Consider the following 22,193-nt stretch of genomic DNA (forward strand, 5'->3'; position numbering starts at 1 on the left):
CAAAAAAAGCCAAGAATGTTATTTATTAACAATACAACAAGTTAAACTTTAAACTTATTTTATTGCTAAGTTCAGCAGGAACATAAAGTTTGTTACTATTTTTTGCAGAAGCAGAAACCTTAACAAGACCTTCTCAGTAAGACAGTCTATTTTTTCCAATAGTTAATAAGGTGTTACAAAATATCATGTACTGCTATTGTAAAGATGGAAAACAGGCATGAAAAGAGTCTAAAAGTTGTATTCAACACTGATGCAGCAAAGGCATACATTATGTTCAAATGAACGTTGGTAAAGAACACTCAGACATTAATTACATCCTGTACAGTTTAACAACTGCAGTTCTAAACCCTATAGAGCTCAATGGCTTCATGCTATCTCTCTACTTAACACAATTCTTGGACTCTTTTCATCCATTACACATGATTATGGCAATCTCCCTCTATGAAACATATACTCAAATCAACACATATTCAATACATGTAATTGCTGACCAACTCCAATAAATCTAATATGAAACCTGTTTTATTTGGAGGGATATGTCACTTCCTGATTTTGTTTCATATCCTAGTTTCGTCTCTGAACTTGCAGATTTACAATTTTGAAAATAATTACAATTAATAGTAATCTATAATAAAATATCCCTAATGAAAGATTTTGCTTGTTTTCTGATTATAAGGGAATGGGGATAATTAAAGCAGAAAAAGCTGTGACAAAATGAGCAGGAACCAATAAAAATACTTTGCTTGATAATGTTCAGAATATATTTTTTTAAAATGTTTCTGCAAATGATATTCCAAAAATTGATTATAATAGTTGTCTTCCACCACACCTGACAGCCCACCCTCCACCTCCTCGGTATAGTTTGTTATATTAGAATTACAAAAACTGGTTGTACACAATAACTACAGCTCTTATTTATTTATTTTAATTACTTATTTTACAATTCATCAAACATTGCTAAATTGTTCTCTATTTTATGTTGATGATATAACCCCTTTTCCATCGCCTCCACCCAAAAGTATTTACCTTTTCTAACACAACACTCTCTGTTCCTATGGACAGGTATAAGTATCACCTGTAAGGACCAAAAAGTCTTACAGTATGATGCTTTCTGATGTTGAATGGGTTGATTTTTTTTATAGCTTATTTTATAGTTTTAATGGCTGCCAAACTGAATAGTGAATCGGCATCATTTGTGCCAACTTAAAAGACCTTATATATTTGGATGCTTTCTGTGCAATTTGGTCAAATTCTGTTCACCAGTTTTTGTCATGTGGTTTAAATCTTGGTGAGGATGGCCATATCAAATGATGATTCAGCATAATTAGAACAAAACACAAAGCTAGGGTGCTATCAAATATGGCTCAATTCTATGAAACAGTTTTTTGAGAGTGTTAATTTTAAGTTTTGTTATTTTATTTCCAGCCATGCAGACAACCTGATCAGCTTCATATGCATAAAAATGTAAAGGCATTCATGCCAGGGTGCTTACTATCAAAAGTCTCTCAAGCACTTTTCGGAAAGTATTAATTTTAGGGTTTTTCAATTTTTCTTAAATGGCAGCCATATTTGATTGCAACATAGTATAATTTGTGCACACTTGTAAGGCCTTCATGACAGGAAGTTTTGTTTTCAAATCTGGTCATATTAAATCAAGCAGTTTTAACCCTTGTTTAAAGCTTTATGTATTTTAGTAATAGCTGCTGTATTTGACCGTGGATTGGCATCTAACATAAAATCCTGAAAAGCTCTCATGCCAGGATTCTTTCTGTCAAATTTGGTCAGATTTGTTTAAAGGTCTTTTTCTTCTTTAATAATAGCAACCTATCTGATGGCAGATAAGTATAATGTACAAATGTGAAAGCATTTCATACCTAGATGCTTTATCAATTCTGTTCAACAGGTTTTGAGAAGAAATTTAAAGTTTTTTCTTTTTTTTTTGTTCAATAATGGCCATATTTGATAGTGAAAGCAAATTTTTAAAATCAATTGTGTTTCTCCAATATGTACCCAATCACACTACATTAGGAATATATATTTGCTAACTGGCGAATCCAGCCCTACTAAAGACGAAAAACGTCTTATCCTGTCGATTTTAAGATAAACAAAGGGCAGTAACTCTTGCCCATTACCTCCCCTTCATACTACCAGGTGTTGCCAGGTAAAAATGCTGACTCTGCATGCCAGCCAACAGCTTCTATAATGTCTCAGATCGAAGCAAGATTCGCAGAAATGGCTCTCAACTCATGAGCCATAATCCTCATGAGAGGACTCTGATCTTGAGTGATCTCTGAGTCTGCTGAGCATATAACAAGTTCAACCACGAAGCAAGGGCTTGAGGAGTGATGCCTTGTTTTCCAGCCTTGACCGGCAGGAAGTAACTTTGGGCATGCCACAACTTGTCTCTGTGTATCTCAAATAGTGCTTGAGGGCTCAGATGTGAGGCTACTCTGATCAGATGAGACATCCAAGTACACCAAGGGTATGACCCCCTTCAGCCAGGAATAAAGGGCATAAACTGTGATATACTGTGTTCTGTCTCACAGTGATTGCTCAAAACTTCTGAGCAGTAAACAGTGTGAGAACAGACACTGCTTGTCCCACGACTTGTCTCTGTGCTTAAGGGTATAGACAGGATCTTGCATGGCTGCCTTTCTAGACTTGTCTATGGAAAAGAGGATGAATGATGACTTGTTGGTTACTGATGGATGGCAACTGATTCTTGTTAACTAGGCCTGTCTTGTATGATAGGAACTTTAGTGAAGCATGAGCTAGAGGTTCAAACTTGCTTGAGTTGAGCAAAGTTAGAACCCAAGACAAATTACATTTATTAAACCATGTCGTGGACTTTGTTTGCTGGATATCAAAATTGTCTAACAGATCTGGGAGATCTTTATCATACCCAATGGCACATCTGCCACAAAGTCAAAATGTGTCCAAGGTCATAGATCCCTGAAAGCGCAAACAGAATCTTGCATGTCTGCTGTTCTCAACCTGGCTATGGAAGAAAGCGAGCAGGGACACTGGATGTCTATGAACAGTCGGTAATCTCTTCTGGGCTATGAATCCTGATGGTATCATAAAAACCACCGAACCCTCTGATCATAACTGAAAAGAATTCTGGTAACATAAAGGGGGATGCAGCTGTCTTATCCTACATATTGAAGCTAAAACTATCAGTAAACATGGTCTGTATGACAGTGACTTCAGCGATGTGTAGGCTATAAGTTCGAAGGGGTTCGAATTTAGCCATGTTAAAAAAATAAGATTGGATCCCTATGGAGACTAATAAGGGATACTGGTCAAGGAGTCCAATATTGTCTAAAAGATCTGATAGGTCTCTATCCCTCCCAAACATGTTGTCATGATGCCGGAATATGTCCATCTATCTTGCCCAAACATGTTGTCATGATGCCGGAATGTGTCAAATATCATAAGGAGGTAGCCTTTGGAAGTGATTGGGATCCGACTGTTTCTCCTCCAAGAACCGAACAATAGAAAGTTGGCCAGTTGAGGGATAGAGGCATGCAGATGGGTGAAATAGATTGTTACCCTTGAGATTCTGTCCACAAATGAAGGTTTAAATTGTTGGATTCGCAAGGCTGTCCTGGTAAAATCCGAGCAAGAAGATGGCAGTTGATTCAGGTTGGCCGGAATCTTCCTGGGTGTATCATCATTTGGAAAAATATATTGGTGATACAGGGTTTGTGCCCTCTAACAAGGGCTATCCGAGTCATTTTGCCATTCTGACCCAGTAATTGTAGCACCATAGGAAGGGCAGCAGAGGCACATAACCCCTCCAAGATGGCTGACAGTGCATCTCAAGGCCCACGCTGCTGTCTCTGGAACTGGGGAGATGAAGGTGGGTAGCTGCTGATTCAACCTCGTCATCATGAGGTAGGTCATTTGATGTCCTTTAAGTATGTGAATCCAATTGATGACCAATTGATTGAGCCATTCCGGGATATAACCCCTTCTGTCTGGATTCTCGGTGAGGCCACTGATGCAGCCAGTGCGTGAATTGTATGTGGATATGGAGTTTGTTGCACTAACATAGTAAATGCCAAATCAGAACACCAGGCAAGTGGTCTGCTACCTCTCTGTTTGAGGATATAGGTCACCACCACAGTCTTGTTGGATAGAAAGAGGACCATTTCGCCCCAGAATCAATCTTTACAGAAACGAAGGTATTGATGACAGCCTTCCTTTCTAGGATACTGAGGAGGACAGACTGCTCCCCCCCAGGTGTAACTAATAGTAGTGAAAGTCAGCAACAGGTGGGTATTCCTACCATGTGCACTGGCAGAGGTACTTTACGTTATTTCTGCCTAGGGTTCTTCAGCAGGATTCCAATGGTCAACCAGCTTGGATTGCCCCACTGATGTGGGAATGATCGAATTTCGGGTGCGATCAGGACTGCTTGATTAAGAGGACATAAAACGGCATGCCACTGTGCTGGAAAGGCCAGCATAACAAGACGGCAAAGATGGGTTCAAGCCCAATGTCATATAACAGCTGGGGAGTTGCAAGAACTCTCCCAATGAAATCCATGTCTTGATGGAAACAGACACGAGTTCAATGATTCTGGGAGCGCGAACACAAGGGGACATGCTGATTTTAGTTGGTTAAAACGTCTGCGTCCAAATGGACAAAATTCTGGGATGTACGTAGGTCCGACTTTCCCCTTTCATGAGAAGGCCTAGATCATCTAGCAGTAAAGGGAGATCATTCTGCCTTGGAGAGAAATTACCATGTGTTTCTTTAAGATGCTGACAGATACACTGCTGCTGATGTAGATGACAATGCCCAGAACAGGGAGATGCCAGAATACCTAGTGTGAGTGAAAGCCCAGGGGTTGATGAGGGCCGAAAGGAAAACGGTGAGTTGATAACAGTGTGGTGTTAAGCGGAAGGTAGCAACTAGCACTGTCAGATCGAGACTAACGGCATACTTGCCCCATCTTATGGAGAGGCGGAATGAAATCGCTTTCCTTGTCTTGAATAGGGTGATGAGACTCCAGTCGATGATGGGCCTCCACCTGCCATTTGCATTCCAAAAGCAGCAGTCTTGAGTAACTCATTGGGGAATGTATCCTTAGCACAAGCTCCAGCACCTTTTATGAACAACCATATCATATGTTATCGAAAGGCATCCATCTCCTGATCTGACATTGTATCATGTGGAGAGGCAAAGGAACTGTTCATGAACGAAACCGGAAGCTACTGCTACTGAACTGGATCAGCCCCCCTCCCCTTCCAAGGAAACAGGGAGGTCCAGTGAGCTCAAATCAGTTTCATACAGCCACTGTACTACTGCATAATAGGGGTCGATGTGGGTGCAAATGTGGATATCGATGACTCATCACCTTTACTGTGCAGCCGGGTTTCCATCCGACTCAGCTTTAAGCTCAGCACTAGTCATGCCAGGTTCTTGACGACTCCACTCGGTCGTATCTGGGCAAGACACAAGCTGTCCCTTGAGTATAAGCTGTGAGTACTCAAGTATCCGGTATTGCCAGTAAAGACAGCACGGCTGGCATTGCTGCACTTTCCAGCACTGCCTGTATTGCCGTAAAAATTCTTTCTAAAGATAAATGCATGATGTCCACAACCTGTTGTTCATAATTCAAGTCATCTAAAATCTTGATGGTAAAAACCCCTCAACTAAATTGTTTTTAAGAAAACTGGGAAAGAACCATGGCATATAGATCTTAAGAGCTAACAAACACATAGATTAATAGATTAAGTGAAGTAGATTAAAAATATGTCTGCGACACTTACCATTAACAAGACTAATGAACATTTACAAGCATTGTTTGTAAATAAGGCTAACTATACATATATATCAAAAGTTGTTGAATTATTTGGTTACAGCAATTCTGGAGGCAAATGCAATAATCTAATGGGCAACCCAAAAAATTCTGCTGGGCAACCACATTTTCAAAGCTGGTGGACTGTCAAAAAATAATTGACCTCTGCTAAAGTATTAGGTCTCCAACCTATCAATAATTTGCTCAGATTCTGGATCCAAGTCAGAAATCGCAGCAGAAGGAACTTGGAGAAATCCGTTATCATCTTACAACATGGCACTGTCTTTAGCATTCCTGAAAAAGTTTTCAAACAAATCACACCCTTGTGATCAAGACAAACACAGACAACCTTACTAACAATAAAAAATTACTGGGATGATTCTGTTATATTAATAATGGCTGCCTGGCAGTCCCATAAAAAAAACCCAAATATCTTAGCACATTACTTTTCAAACTTCAGGCAAAGAGTAATATTGTTCTAAAGTTGAATGCATGATGCTATAGTTACATAACTGTTAAAACTCAAGATTGCAACATTGTTAACAAAATCTTAAGAAAGCCATCACTGCAACTCATGCCACAGAGAAAGTGATACCTCTGTCTCACCATTTGTTGTAAATTTCTAACAATCTCCTAGGCAAGATAATAAATCACAGAAAAATTCATCCTCTCCACTTACCCATCCTTTCCACGAAAAATTTGGGCTTGGACTTCCATTTAACCCCAATTAAGTAAAGAACAACTCCACCTGCCACAAGTCCCAAAGCCAAGAAACTTTCATTGGGCTTTTGAACAAAGGTCAGGATAACTATTACGATGCTGACCAGGCAAAGGAAGATTGGCAGGGCAATGGGAAGCTGTAACAAAGAAAAGAACATTAATGTGTCAGGTTTTACATTACTATAGGAAATATGCACAAAAATAAAGCTAACAAGCAAATGCAGAGAATCTTTGTCCTCAGACTAAATAAAATGTGGTGAGTTAACCAAATGTGAACTATGATGAAATCTGTGACAGCAGTGACAGAACGTCCAAGCTATTGGGCGGACATTGAGAGCAACCACGCTTCATGGCTTTAAATAAAGAAGCATTTGCGCAAAAGTGCTGAAAAGGGGGAAAATATATCTGTAAACTTGACTGTAAAAATAAATCCTTGACCAAAATACATGACATGCCACTAAATTGAAAAATAAAATGTAACACCATGATACATGATGTGCCATTAAACTGAAAATTAGAAGTGTAATGCCAAGATACATGAAGTGACATTAAACTAAAATACATAAGTGCAACACCATGATACATGATATGCCATAACAATGAAATACAGAAGTGTAACACTATGATACATATGCCATTAAATTAAAAAAAGAAGTGTAACATGGTTAATCAAAGTTTACCTATTCCGATGCATAGGAAAAAAAAAAAACCTAACATGATGCCCAAATTGCGACAATATAAAAGAATCTATAACTATGACAATGAAGAAAAAAGGTCTACAAATTGTTACACCTCCTAATGGCATATATGCATGCCAATTTTTCTTTCCTAAATCTCAATCACTTCTGATGTTAAAGAGTGGAAAAGGAAGGATGATGTAGCACTTAAGATACTGAACAGTGATTGAACCTTCAAAATAGAACCCCCAATGTGGCTCACAATACTCCTGGTGTTTGAGTGGTCTACAGATCAATCACACATATAAGCATGAATTTGAGTCGTGGCTTGAACACCAAAGGGATGTCAGAAAGCTTGCAAGTAGGTTCCCATGGGTCAGTGGTTCCTTCCAGGCTGAGCACAGACACTGCCTTTGAAGACAGATGCAGATAAAATTGTATGTGACACATCTTATCATTAGGTACACATATACTAATGTTCACCCCTAATATCAAATAGCTTTAAAGTTATCAAGCTGAAATAAAAGTGTGATGGATCCACAAATGGGCTAATGAATGAACAGATGGAGAGAAAGAAACAAGAATACAACATTCCCTACATTTCGCAAAAAGATGGGGGAATGTCCTCAGATGCCAGAGATGTCCTGTAAATTCATTTATTTTAGTGTTGGAAGAAAACCATGCATCATTTTGCGGGGGGGGTTAAATTTTAATTATGTAATACTTACCTGTGACTAAAATACTGGTTTCCATTTCTGGGATTCCTATTATCTCATCTATTTGAGGACCTAAATTTAAAGATCAAGATTCTGCTCAGACTCCTCCTCAAAGCGAACATTCTGGATAGGTTCCTCTTTTGACTTGGACCTAGATTACAGGACATTACAGCAGGGTGGGAGGAGGGACTGTGCAATAGTAGCAAGTAATTATTTCTTAATTCAAATTGGTTCCCACACACACACACATTTTAAAGCAATATTACATTACCTTCTACTGTTGCACTGCTGATATTACCAGTTAGGAGGGATGCTGGTGACCTCAACAAAACTGATATAGAAAACAACTGCTCCAATAACATTCTCAAGGAGTGATTCTTACTGAACCAAGATGTAACAATAGCCTGAACTTCTTAAGTTTTAATTCTCAGGAAAGTAGCTAATTTCAGTGAGGGACTTTTACGAGTTCTCTTGATAGTGAAGACAATCCACCTGGAAATTGTGGCTGTTTAATGACAGGAATGAGGGGCCCCGAGTGGCCGAGTGGTCTAAAGCTCTGTCCATTACGGATCACTGCCATCTCACCTCTGTCTGTGTGGGTTCGAGTCTCGGATTCAGCTAATGTGGATATGTGAGAAAGCTTGCCAGTAGCTTCTCGTGGGTCGGTGGTTCTTTCCGGGGTTTTCCCGGGTTCTTCCTCCACCATTAATACTGGCCGCCATGTATAGCCTATCATGTGCTGAAAAATGGCGTTAAACCCCACTACAACAACAACAACATGACAGGAATGACAGTCATCCTATAAGAGGTAGAATGAAACAATTCTGACCAATCCTGCTCCCTTTAGAGGAACCAAAATAAAAATTTGAGGACCTGACTTGGAGGCCCCAACTAGGAGATGGAACCTATCATGCTCATCACCAGCACAGATTTGAGTTATGCTGGGAATCTCAACATGAAGTGAAACTATTAAAGGTAACCAATTATTAGCCAGAAACCCAGGTTGCCAAAGAGAAACTATCCTTATTACCACTAAACCGTAAACAACCCGTTTCCGCTAACCAGCTATTAAGCTCACTCCTCCTCAATGAAGCAAAAGAGAGCAGAAAAATTGGTCTTAAGGCTACGGTTCTCAAATTAAGCTTCACTCAAAGGTTCATGAGGGGGTTTTCAACAATGCCCAAACACGATATATTCCATCTAAGCATTAGTGAGCAAGATAACAGCCTCCGAAACTCAAAATACCTGACAAGATCAGAATGATGAGGGTCTGACCAAATGGCAAAACCCCTTGAGAATGAGTGTTTGTATGGGCCATATGCCCTATAGCCTTTAATAGGGCAAAAGGAGTGAAAAAAGTCTGCAACTGCACTTAAGAGGGAACAGGTAGCATTAGCACATTTCCTACTCCTTCAATTAAATAAGGTTCTCCACTCCATAATACAAACACTGGATTACCTCCTAGTCTGAACAGTGCAACTGGCAACCTTGCCTGAAAACTGGTCCTTGCAAAATGATCACTCAAGCCAAGTGTGAAGGCAGAAAATATGCAGTCTGTTGTGCAACAGAGACCCCCTGATATGTGACAGCAGGTCCTTTCCAAGTTGTAATCTCTTGGGCACATCCAGGAACAGGCTCTATTTGGTCACTAAACTTCGAATGTTTCGGTCACAGGAGCTACACAGATGAGCCAGACAGGGTATCCTGACTTGGTATGGCACCCGTGGAATTAATTTGAAAGTTGGGATGACAAACTGAAAGTGTCAACACCCTATGCTCTCTGATCTGATACAAGAGACATAAAAGAGAATCATGTTGTTTAGTCTTATAGTGAACAAGTCCACAAGTCCATCAAGGTATTTTGAGTTTCAGAGGCTGGTATCTTGTTCAGTAAGAAAAGTAACTCTGCTACTGTCTCCTGCAGAGAACATTCTGTGATGACCACATGATCTACTCTGAACAGACTGCTTGCAAAGATATTCCTCTTGCCTGGAACATGGCAGACTCTGAGAGTGATCTGTAAGTGTGATTTGGAATTTTAACATGGCTTTAACAATTTTTTGGTCATGAGCTAAGATGTCTGCAGTGTGGCAGTTTATAGTGATGTCTAGCACTGGGGCATCATGCTGCAGACATGTAGCATGATGTCCCACCCATTCATATTACAGTAAAAACTGTTATGAGTGACCTCTGCTATGGGTGACCACCTGTCATTTCAGACTACAATCGTAATGCACGGATAGATTTTATTATATAAACACTCTGTCGTGAGCGACCACCTGCTGAACGCGATCAGCGACCGCGATTTTTCAGCAAAATATGCATTTTGACACTGTTATGAACAACCACAATGCAAAAACGAGGATAAACTACACCAACCTTTATTTAATCCCTGTAACAACGACCGCTCATACCATTGTAAAAAAAATACAAATAAGCTGGCTACCAATATTTGTAGGTATGCTTATAGTGTTTTCTAGTTTTGTTGAAAACCAGACTAAAAAATATACAGATTATTCCCTAGTCTGGTCCCCTACTTCGTACGCTCCCTGCGTTGTTATCTGCTATTCATATAGAGGAGAGCAACACTGGGATCATACAAAGCAGGGAACCAGACTAGTATTTACTGCACTTAGCCTGCATCCCAGCATTATCATAGATCATATGTATGAGTAGGACCCAGCATCCCTATGAATGACCCTATCACAAGAACACGGACATCAATGACCTATATGTAATCAATTGTTACAATGACCACTTGATTAGTAACGATTGTTCTGATCAAAAACAAACATCAAAAAATAATAATAATAATTATTAAAAAAAAGGATTGTGGCAACCAGTGATAGATGCTGCGGTCCGTAAACCAGGCTAATATACACGTTACAAATTGCCATCGATGTCTGCAGTGTGGCAGATTATAACACTGGGGCATCATGTCTCAGACATGAAGCATGATGTCCCACCCAGTCACATTATCCTGATACTAGGCCAAACAGTCCTAACACTAACCTCTTAATGCTGAGCGCCAAGCAAGGCAGCTGTTAGTACCATTTTTATAAGTCTTTGGTATGACTTGGCTGGGATTCAAACCCATGACCTCCTGCATTCAAGACTTTGGCTGAATGCCCAGATTTGCAATGTTACCTTTGTGAGATTTATTTCAACAGTCTCTCCTTTGTTGCTTTTTTGTAGAATTACAGTATAAACTTCTTCTGATCACATAACACATACTTCAAAGAAGAAATGATGTACATTTGTTTGGTATGACTCAGCCAGAGATTCAAACCCACGACCTCCTGGAGCCAAAGCAGATGCTCTAACCACTAAGCCACAGGAGTGGTTTCAGAGGGAGATCTGAGGTATGCTGCCACCGACATGTAGGGGGAAGAGGGAGGAGTCTTCTGACATTCTCCCATGGCCTATCCAAGCAAACAAAAGGTGGGGAAGAAGCTTTCAGCTGAGGCTGTTGTGAGACTTTTGACACTGAATTAGGGTGTGCCTGCTTGAAGAACTTGTGTTAAGGTCCAATAAGGCAGTTGGGACGGGCACACTTCTTGGCCTGTATTGAAGGGCCCAAAGCCACAATTTAAGAATCTGTGTTGCTGAGCCTCAAATCCTGTGATGCTATGGAAGAGACAAGACCTCCAAAGAGCACCTCTGTTCCAAGCTTTTGCTGTGGTCCAGCATGACAAGGCTGCAATCAGTGCAAAGGTTAAGTTCCAACAAGAGTACCAAAGGTCTGCTGCCAAAAAAAGAACCTGACAGCTGGAAGCAGAAGCCAATGACAAGAGTGTCGATAGCGGGGACAGACAAATTTTTCTGTCACCTGACAAATTCCTGGCACTGGGTAAGCTTGTGGACCATTGCTGCATGCGAGCAGCAGAAGATCTGTAAAGAAATCTTTCCTAACTGGAGAGAATCTTGCTGTCCTCAGCATCAGTAGGCTCAGGACTCAAGTTTGGGGGAAAGAGGCAGTAAACTTCATTCATCATCTTCCAAACTTCATTCTTTTCCAACACCAAACCTGACAGGTGGAAAGGAGCCAAGGACCCAAATGGAGGGTACAATCCAACTCGCTCTCCCGTTGGAAATACAATAGTAGGTTAGGAATGGGCTGGGGGCGGAAATCAAACCAATCCTATGCCCTGATCTATGTTCAAAGCTGGTACCAATCGATATTTAATGCCTGGTAACTGGTCTAAGACTGGTCTGGTGATGAAGTACTCATGGATGAGCCAGATTTATCCAATCAAGATCACTCCTCAGGATATGCCTATCTCTGTCACCAAGACACTATACTGGAGATTCAGATGGCACTGCTCATTGCTAAGCCAAATGGTTGCCCTCCCTTGGGAGGAGATAAGGATCAACCACTTCCTGGCACTGATGACATCATAATCCTTGGCCTTAAGGTGATCTTAGTCGAGCACTGATTCTTGCCCTATTCTGACTAATTGGAGGAGATAGAGTCAATTCAGAGTATTTGAAAAAGTTTGGTTGAAAATAAGGGTCAAGAAAGGGACCATAAATTGTTTTTTTGTTTTGATCTACCAAGGCCTACAAATATTATCAGGTAACAAATAAAACTGATGTATGGGATAAGCATTAGCATAAACATACAGGTGAAATATTATGCCCTTCCAAAGAATATACTGGATAGATACAAATATTAGCAAGTGTGTCACAATAGAGTGTCATAGTTACCATATCCAACATAATACCCAGACTGTATGATTAATTTGTGTAAACTTCATCTGGCCAAAGAGGGGCCCAGAGTGCCCAAGTGGCCTAAAGCACTCACAGTTCCTGATCACTGCCATCTCACCTCTGTCTGCGTGGGTTCGAGTCTCAGATTCAGCTAACATGGGTACATGAGAAAGCTTGCCAGTAGCTTCTCGTGGGTCGGTGGTTCGTCCTGGGGTTTTCCCAGGTTCTTCCTCCACCATTTATACTGGCCACCATGTATAGCTTATAGTGTGCTGAAAAATGGCATTAAACCCCACACAACAACAACAATCTGACCAAAGCTCATCCTAATAAGCACAGATCAATGATGTCATAAAATCTGGGTATGTACATTTTATAACTGTAAGCTCCCTTTGTCTAGGTTAGTTATTGCTTCGTGGGTTTAACATAATTTTTCAGTACATATTAGGCTATACATGGCCACCAGTTTAGCTGGTCATGGAAGAACTCTGGGAAAAAAACCCTGGTAAGAACCATCGACCCACTGATCTAGGTTTGGAACTCTCCAATTCATTCTTCCATTATGATCACACCCATACACACACAAGATCTGTTTCCAGGACTGATTTCAGCCACAAAGTTCAGGTGTAATGACACGTGGTAGGTCCAATGAAAATTATATCTTATGCAGGTATCTGCAGCAACTTACCACCTGCCAGGCAAGGTAGGATTTAGACTTGTGTGCTTAGAGGTGGGGTTTACTTATATACAAGTTTTTACCACACACCAGGCCAACTTCATAATAAAATGAATAAAATAAAATTTTCTTAGTCTATTATACATGCTATCTGCATATTAAAACAAAAACAACCTAACAACCATCTTTCCTTTAGGAATCTCTATGATGCCTCCAACCATACGCCAACAATACACAAATCACATTCAACAATTTTATTCTCATCCAACATTACAATCAGTTCTGGTAAAGTTTCAACTTTCAAGTGATCTCTTGAGAGTGATGTTTTTCTTCCCTTGTTCTACCATTCATCTGTAAGCCATTTTTATCACTGCATGATTTGGACATGATACCGGGATAGAAATCAGTTTTTTCTTCATTCAAATACCAATTTCACTGCCTTTACAAAGAATAAATGGTGCACATCGAAGTCAAATCATGTGACTGGAAGCACATGCTTACAAGAACTGTCAAAAACAAGCCATTTTTCTTTTAGTTACTGTTAATAAAAACAGAAATGGAAGTTACCTCAATGCATGACTTGAATTTGTTTCATATTTTTCATCAAGACTTGCAATTCAGTTACATGCAAAGCTTATTCTTGACAATGGAATATCATGGGTTATACTGGGTATATGATTACTTCAGCATGATCCTGAGCTTTGTCATGTAAGAGATTTGGAGAATTCGTTAATACAGACAGTCCAGACATAGCAACCAGTGCAATCAAAAAGGATCGCTTCATAGATTTTGTGCATTGTCTTAAAAACAATAACTGAGGGCTGTTCCAGTAAAACATATACCCCCCGGGGGGAAGGCACTTTCAAATTCAACCAACCCACAACTTAAGCAATTTAAAAAAATTGTGATCCACCGTCAGATGTGTTTTAATCGAGAAACACTGCCCCCCACAGAAGTATATTTTTTTAACATAATTTCTGGCTATGGGTTAGTGGGCGGTAGAAGCAATTTGAATACTGGGTTGGGGACAGAAGCGATTTAAATGACAGCTGGCTGGAGGTAATCTACTGAATTCATACACATCATATAATCTACTGCATATTTTGATTTGTGTTCATTCATTATAATCAGTCTTTTGTCCTTCTGTTTGTTTGTCTGTCAGCCAAGTATGTCTCTGATACTGTGAAATCACATATTTTCATGGTGGCTTATTATTTGTAGATGTCATTGATCATTCCCTAAATAACTACTAATTTAACATCCATGATTACAGATTTTATAATAGATATTTCTATTGTATCCTTACTAAACTCTGTGTTTCCTAAAGTGATCAATATGTCTTGCTATTTTTCTTTGTTCTCAGGCATGCTGCTTTTGATTAGAATAATAGTTAAATCTTGTATTGCTTTAAATGTGTGGTCAGATTCTATGATTGATTGTTATTATTTTTTCCAATAAATGTTTTGGTAAACTTGTATGATTTGTCAGAAAAAAAAAACAATGATGAATGTGGAAGTGATGTTGCATCATTTGTCTACTTTTACACTATATCATTTCTTGTAAGAACATCTTTTTCAGTTACCGATGCCTTATTTTTTTACGCCTTGTTGCAAGACTAATATAAAGTTATAAAAAAATATAGCAAGTCAAACATAAACTGTATTGTCAACAGCATCATAATCATCACTGATGGCCTAGCAGTAACATTCTGCACTTTCAATCCAGTTGTCACAGGTTCTATCTCCCACTTCTAGTCTTTCATATGAGACTTATACCTATGGCCTGAGGGGCTTTCATGGCAGAGTGGTTTAAGATGCTTGTCTTGTGATACAGAACTGAGGGGCTTCCATGGCAGTGGTACAAGATGATTGTCATGTGATTACTTGCCTCCAATGTGCTAATGAGAATGTTGCCAGTTACTTGTGGAAGGTCAGTGGTTCTACATAAGTGGTGTTTGGTGTCTCAAAAGGACTTGGATTTTCTTCAGCAGTAAAACCAGCTGCCATATATAGTCTTTCGGGGTTCTTCCTCCACCTAATATATTGTAAAAGAATCACCAAAAATACCCAAATCAAACCACACTGATCAACCAACTAATCAACTGTGGCAACAGCAGCAAAGGTACTACTCAATCATTTTTGCCACAGCTGTAAGAGTTTGTAACTTTTGACTCGGGTAATTTTTGTAGACCTTAGAATATCGTCAATTATGCTTTTCTATCAGTTACCTAAAAGTCATCATCAGTTGGTGCAAATGGAATTTTCATGGTGAGCATATGAGATCGAAAAGTCTTGAGCAATCCTGCATCCCACACTGTCGAAAAGTTTACATTTTAGCTCACTTAAATTTTCTCTTAACAATGTTCATTGTTCTAACTAGAACTGTTATAACTTATTCAAGCTATATTCTACACCAATATCTGATGATATGCCTCTGTAATAAATATTTTTAACAAGGTATGAGAATGCATCAATGTTTTTCAATGAGCAACAACCACAATCAACAAACCAAGAAATAAAATTATTCACATCTCTCAGGCAGAAGTAGGGTATAATCATAATCTGCCAAAAGATTTTTAATTTTTTAAATTTGCCAAATATTTTTTCCAACCATACTGATTCATTGGACATATCACCAGAATGGACAGAAACAGACCAGAAGGTTAAAATCAATTTGATACATCTTTTAAGTAGCTAAATTCCTACTGGTTTAGTTAACTGTACACCCTTTATTGTCTTCCTTTTGATGAAATTTCTTACTGAAGCTAAGAAAATAATGTTGCACACATAAAAAAAGAGGCACACTTCTACTCATTATTGTTTTTATTATACTTCTCCATTCCAGCCTGTTCTTATGATCTTCTCCCCCCACATACTGTTTGTCTTGTTTATGATATGTATCTAAATTTCTCACTTACTTTTCCTACTACTATACAAATGTTCTGTGAATATGCATCTCAGTGTGAAACACAATTGGGAGACTAAATCCAAGATTGAAAACCTCTACATTTCTGGATGTATTCTGCTTGGATTCCATATTTCTGCACAAAACTCAAGAGTTCTGGACTCTGGACTAATTTAGTTCCCACTGTAAATTTGTGCAAACACCACGATATTAAAATTCAGTAACTTAAAATTTTGAGTACTCATGATCAGATTTATATCAGTATAGACACATCTATGACGATGGCTTTTGTGAAGAAAAAAAAGACATAACAGCCGCACCATTTTCTGAATCTATACAAATTTGAAATGTGTGCTTTCAATACTGCACCAAAGAGTCAGCTGCTGATTTCAGTAATGAGTCGTCCAAACTCGGGTATGTAAAGGGATGGAAATTATGTTAATAAAACAATGTCCCTCACTTTTTTCAGTTACAAGTAGGACAAGCTCTCAAAAGATTTTTTTTACTAAAATCTTACTTTCATTATCAACCAATCAGGGGCAGTCAAACACATATATACTCTATTTTATCTTCACTGATTTATAGTATGGTTCTCGTTCTTTCACATCTGTAGTAATGCGAGTCCTTGAACAGCTCTCAATGGTTGTAAGCCTTTTTCGACCATGCTGAATAGACACACTGTAAGATAATGTTCAATTAACAGAAATACCATGGGATAACCAGAGACCAATAAAACTGAATAGTCAAATTATCTCCTCTGCAGGGATGCTGCCAGGATTTCAGGATGTACTCCAAGTTTTGTGTGTGTGTGATCTCCAATGAGAAAGTGGTGGTGGTGGGAATAGCCATTGTTAAATATCTCCCTAACACTTTAATATCTGTCACTTTCTTACTGTTCCACTCTGTTACAGCTCTACTGAAATCAAAATTCTTGAAGGGATGTCATCTCTAGTTGTACAGCGATTATTACTGTGATGTCATTGGACATGGTCATGTGATTGTGGTGGGGTCTTGTTTGGGATGGCATAACGACTATAGGCTTACTCCATATTTGACAGCTAATTATGATGTTGTCAAAAGAATTAAAAAATTTCTAGCAATTCAGTTGGACTTGGATACTTGATTCATAGTCAATGAACAGGTTCTAAAATTGATGTGTTTATTTTGGAGCTATGTTCCTCCATCACATTCAAGATTTGGATATACCAAAGGTGAAACTGGTACAGTTGCATCCTAAACTACTATTGTGGCTACTTCAAATGTTATTTAATGTGAGACTTTAATGCAAGAACTCGTAGCTTCAGTGATTTTTGGGTTAAAAAAATTAATTTCTTCTCAAACAACTCAATTTGGTGCAGATTACATTGTTTTTTTAATGATATGGTGAGAATTCTTGATGTGTAAAAATTGCACAAGAAATGAACAACATCAGATCAAAAAATTACTACCACTGGGGAAAATACTGATAGGAATATACAGAAATAATGATATAATTATTTAAGTAGAATATATGGTGACAATACGAGCGCTAGTTCTACAACTTTGTGCAAAATACATCTTGTACGACTATTCTGTTGTTTCTAACAGCACTGTAATATGGCAATAATTTCTGTCCACTTTTTACTTAGTCCCTTGCTAATTAATAGTTTTAGATTTTACAATACTAAGCACATTTTACCTTTTGACAACAACACATCATTACAAATATTTAGATTGCAAGAAAATAGAAGTTACAATTTTATTAAAAGCACTGGTACCAGTAAGACTAAAGGAGATGGTAAAAAAAAAAAAAAGAATCAGGATGAACAGAATAGTAGTGTAGCAAAGAATCCATATATCAGAATGACATCAAGTATTTTTTCATCAATTTCATCATCAGTTAATGATAGTGCTTAAAAATGTATTGTACTAGATAACAGACTTTTTTAGTTATCCATTTTGCAATACGAATACCAAATGATGGCTTGGAACTAAGTGCCAAAAGGTATGCAGAAAATACCACCATGATCAAAATATACATAGGAAGAACCGAACACAAACAGGACAAATTTTATCCATCTTGCTTTGAGTTTACACAGATCAGGCAGTCTCTTATGTTTAATGTCATTTAATTTTTGCACATAGAGAGCATGTACATCATTTGGTCATACAGCTGTATGATACAACAGTTTGTCTTTTTATTCTTTTTTTGCTCAGTGGTTCTGCCAACTTGAGATTACACACACTTAATTATGTTGTATGGGGATTCTCTGATGTTCCCAATGAGCATTAATCTGTTAATTGTATCTAAATTTAATATGATCCTCCTCCTCTGTGTACGAATATTATTCTGTGCTGTGAACTCCTTTCATTGCCTGCTGTCTGAAACGCATATGCATAACTAGCTTGAACAAGTTACTGTTCTTGATGGTTGTGCAATTTTCAACATCTCACATGTATGGCTCCATGGGTATTCTCTCTTGGATATCTCTGTCCCAAAAAGAAAAGTTTTGAACCAGAGGTCTCATTAGGATTTTAAAACTAAGAGTTCATGGCTCCCATTTTGGTAAAAATATGAGTCCCATCAGGAAAAGTTGAGGTCCCCTCTCAGAAAACTATGCAAATTATAAGAACTATTGGTTGCCAGAGTTTAATTTCTACATTCTTCATAACACTGACATAGCTCTTGCTTGTTCGTCAGAGTGAGTCTGAATTTTGTCGATCCAAGGTCTTATTCAAAGCACTAAGCTAGGCACCACACACTTTCTTACACTTGGCTAATGTCCCTTTCGAACTATCAGTTCCAGCTACTTTAGCCCTCTCCTGAATCTCACAATCTTCGTCAGTTTGCCATTGAACCCCAAAATACTCATTCAAGTCTATGTCTCAACATGTCATGATTCTGAGGTCACGTGCACTGCTTATTTGGTTACACTCGGAAATGAACACAATAATGAAAGCAAAAGTTGTTTATTTGATGTACTGTTATAAATGACCACATGTACATCTCTGGGTAATTCTGCCTCTGAATTCAAACACTGTAAATATCAGTAGATTTTCCCACCCAGCTGCCAGTCAAAGCCTTTGATCTCGCCGCTTAGCTAGCTATTGCAGCATGTTCTTTTGATGTTCTCTTATAATGGTGACGACGGTGGGGGGGGGGGGGGCTTTCAACCACTAAATTCTGTCATTGTAAATATCATCACAGCTAACTGATCAACACATTTTCCCACTATGCAAGTGACTGAAGCAGGACTGTCAAGTCTTTGAATTTTACCGCCCACCTAAATTTAAAAAAAAATGGCGTCCAAATACGCGTGATTATAAGCGTTTCCGAGACCTCTGTCAGTTTTCACTAACATGAACCCTGTCAAAGAAAGATTCACTTCCTTGAATCAGTGTTTTGCTGCCTCTTATGCCAGATTTATCTCTTCCATAATACTGTATTAGGGTTTTAAGTCCAACATTCCCATAGTCTGCTTGTTTAGACATGGGTATATTTAATAAATATAACCGGCATATTGTCCATCCAACACGTACATCGGACTCGCACTCAACATCAATTGTGGGCTCAAAATCACACACTGGTATTTCTAGTGACATTTTTCCAATGTCCAACAGACCGATATACATGAAATTCATTGTCATCATAGCTATCACCAGCCAGTATTTGCCGACTGAAAACGTCTGAAGTCAAACCATTGTGTGATTCAACCATTTTGGTTTCCTGTGTGGCCCTTATTGGAAACACGCATCTGTAAAACTTCCACGATGAAAGGAAGGCTAAAACTCCATAAAATGCATGTTCCAGGGCCAATAAATGAATCAAATTTAGTTTAACAGCCATTCATGTCGAACCGAAGTATCCAGATATCTGGATGTCGCATCAAGCGTTGTGAGAAAGCTGCGGCAGCGCGAATTATGTAGCGAAATGCACTTTTAAAGTTAAAGTTAAAAGTTTAATAAAAATTGCATACTGCGCAAAGCACATTTTTTTTTTATAACCGCGGCGTTGACATAATTTGCCAAATGCGTATCACTGCTTTAAAAGTACGTGAATTCGTACAAATTACATGCACTCGCATGTACTGGCATCATTTTCTGACTCAATGTTTTATTCACGTTAGACCGCTAGGAGGGGGTAGATGCGATTTTAAATATATATTCGGTTTTTTTCTTCTTCTTCTTTCTGACAACCCCACCAGCGATTTCTCATTTTGTTAGCACAACCCACAACAGAAGTGATTTTCCTAACCAACCTTCCACTGTCAGAATCAAAATAGTTTGAAACACATCCTTCTACAGAAGTTTTTTTGAAGTGCCGTCCCCGGGGGGGATATATGTTTTACTGGAACAGCCCTGAGCAATTTGTACATTTAATGATTGTTTGGCACATCAGTATCAGAAAAAAGGAAGAAGTAAATGTTTTGTTCATTATTTATTTCTCCACTACTGGTACAATGAACCCCTCTTTGTTTTGCTGGACATGGTGTATATTTAATGCAAACTGCGCAAGGATGCATCCTTGCTGAAATGCTCTGTAGGTATCATGTCAAGATAGGTACATGCCATCTGCATGAAAACAAAAACCTAAGAAGTTATTAAATGTATTACATACCATTAAACTGCCAACTTATGGGACAAAACTTCAACAGGGATCCTGCCACAAATTTAAAAAAAGATTCCAGAAATTTTCCCCAACCCAAAATAAACATTTCCAAATCAAACAATGTGACAAATTTATTGACCTAATGAGGTTAATACTTAAAAACGGAAAGTAAAATGTAAAGAGATGAAAAAGTAAAATCAAAACTACAAGATTTTTTCTTTACACTAAAAATTATTCCAAATGCTTAAGAGCAATCACATTACCAGTTTCAGTAACAAAAAAATTTAATACTTTTTCAAGACATTTTAGTCATTTTTCTAATATTTTCAAGACCTGGAAAAACAATTTTAGACTTTGTTCAAATTTCTGGACCCATGCAGGAACCCTGTTTCAATACAAAAAACCCATCGCTGTTGATTTTTAAACAACTACAAAGATTTTTGCATGCAAATTGTGAATTGCTCCTGGGTATTTCAGACCATGTGGCAGAACACAGCAAACCTTGAGAAATTAAATTCCAGGGTAAGACACAACAAAAACTTGCAAATGACTGCATCAAGGATAGAAACGGAAACTGTGTAAACAGAAAACTGGTACTTCACATCACCCTATTCAATTCATGCTTCACTATTTAACATTTTCATCTATGGTGTATTGTTTTCTTCAAGCAAATTCCCAAGTTATTATTTTACCTTGATGGGTCTGGGTAGATTTGGCTCCTTAAATCTCAGATAGACCTGTGCAGCAAATACCATGACCAGAACAGTGGCAAACCCAAACCCTTCCATTTCTATCAGGTAAAAGATGTCAGAGGAAGTTTGGAAAAGCAAAGACAATATCATCTGAAAAACAAAAATTATATTTATATTCTCAAATGTCATATATCCCCACTGCCACTTCCCTCTTTGATCCAATTTCACTACCAACATAATCCCCATCTTATCCCAAAACAAAGGTAAGGATATATATGTAAGAATCTGGCTTTGATCAGTTCCTACCCACAAATTCTGACTTCAAGGGTAGAATTTTCCTTCCACGCACCAAGTAATCAGATGGAACCTATTAGTATATAAATGTATGCGTCTCATGCTTTATTTTTCTCCATTTTTCATGTTGAAAAAGCAGTTCACAACAACATGGAGGATCAATTGAATAGATGCAGCCAAACAAATGCAGTGTAATTTCAAAATCCATGAATCCCTTGAAAAAAAATTATGCTCTACTTGTCAAAATGAATTTCCAAGAATTCAAGACAAGACCATTTCTTCTTTTTAACTGTCATGTATCCAAACCATGTCTGATAATCTTCAGCTTATAACAAAATTTTAATAATTAGCTTCTGTGGTAAACATTCAATGTCAGCTGGGTACCATTTTCATTTAGGACAAAGTAG

General features: G+C 38.3%; 1 protein-coding gene across 1 annotated transcript in view; it reads right to left on the reverse strand.

Moving 5' to 3' along the window:
* Positions 1-22,193, reverse strand: part of LOC149773221 (Y+L amino acid transporter 2-like) — a 91,780-nt gene that overhangs the window by 17,753 nt on the left and 51,834 nt on the right. Inside the window, exons 8-9 of the mRNA XM_089946580.1 lie at positions 21,493-21,642; positions 6,489-6,666 (exon numbers count right to left, since the gene is read on the reverse strand). Of these exons, the coding sequence (XP_089802706.1) occupies positions 6,489-6,666; positions 21,493-21,642 (328 nt within the window). The remainder of the gene's footprint in view (positions 1-6,488; positions 6,667-21,492; positions 21,643-22,193) is intronic.

The sequence above is a fragment of the Sinohyriopsis cumingii genome, unplaced genomic scaffold, assembly GCF_028554795.1.
Source record: "Sinohyriopsis cumingii isolate HCF-2022 unplaced genomic scaffold, ASM2855479v2 utg000810l, whole genome shotgun sequence".
NCBI lineage: Eukaryota > Metazoa > Mollusca > Bivalvia > Unionida > Unionidae > Sinohyriopsis > Sinohyriopsis cumingii.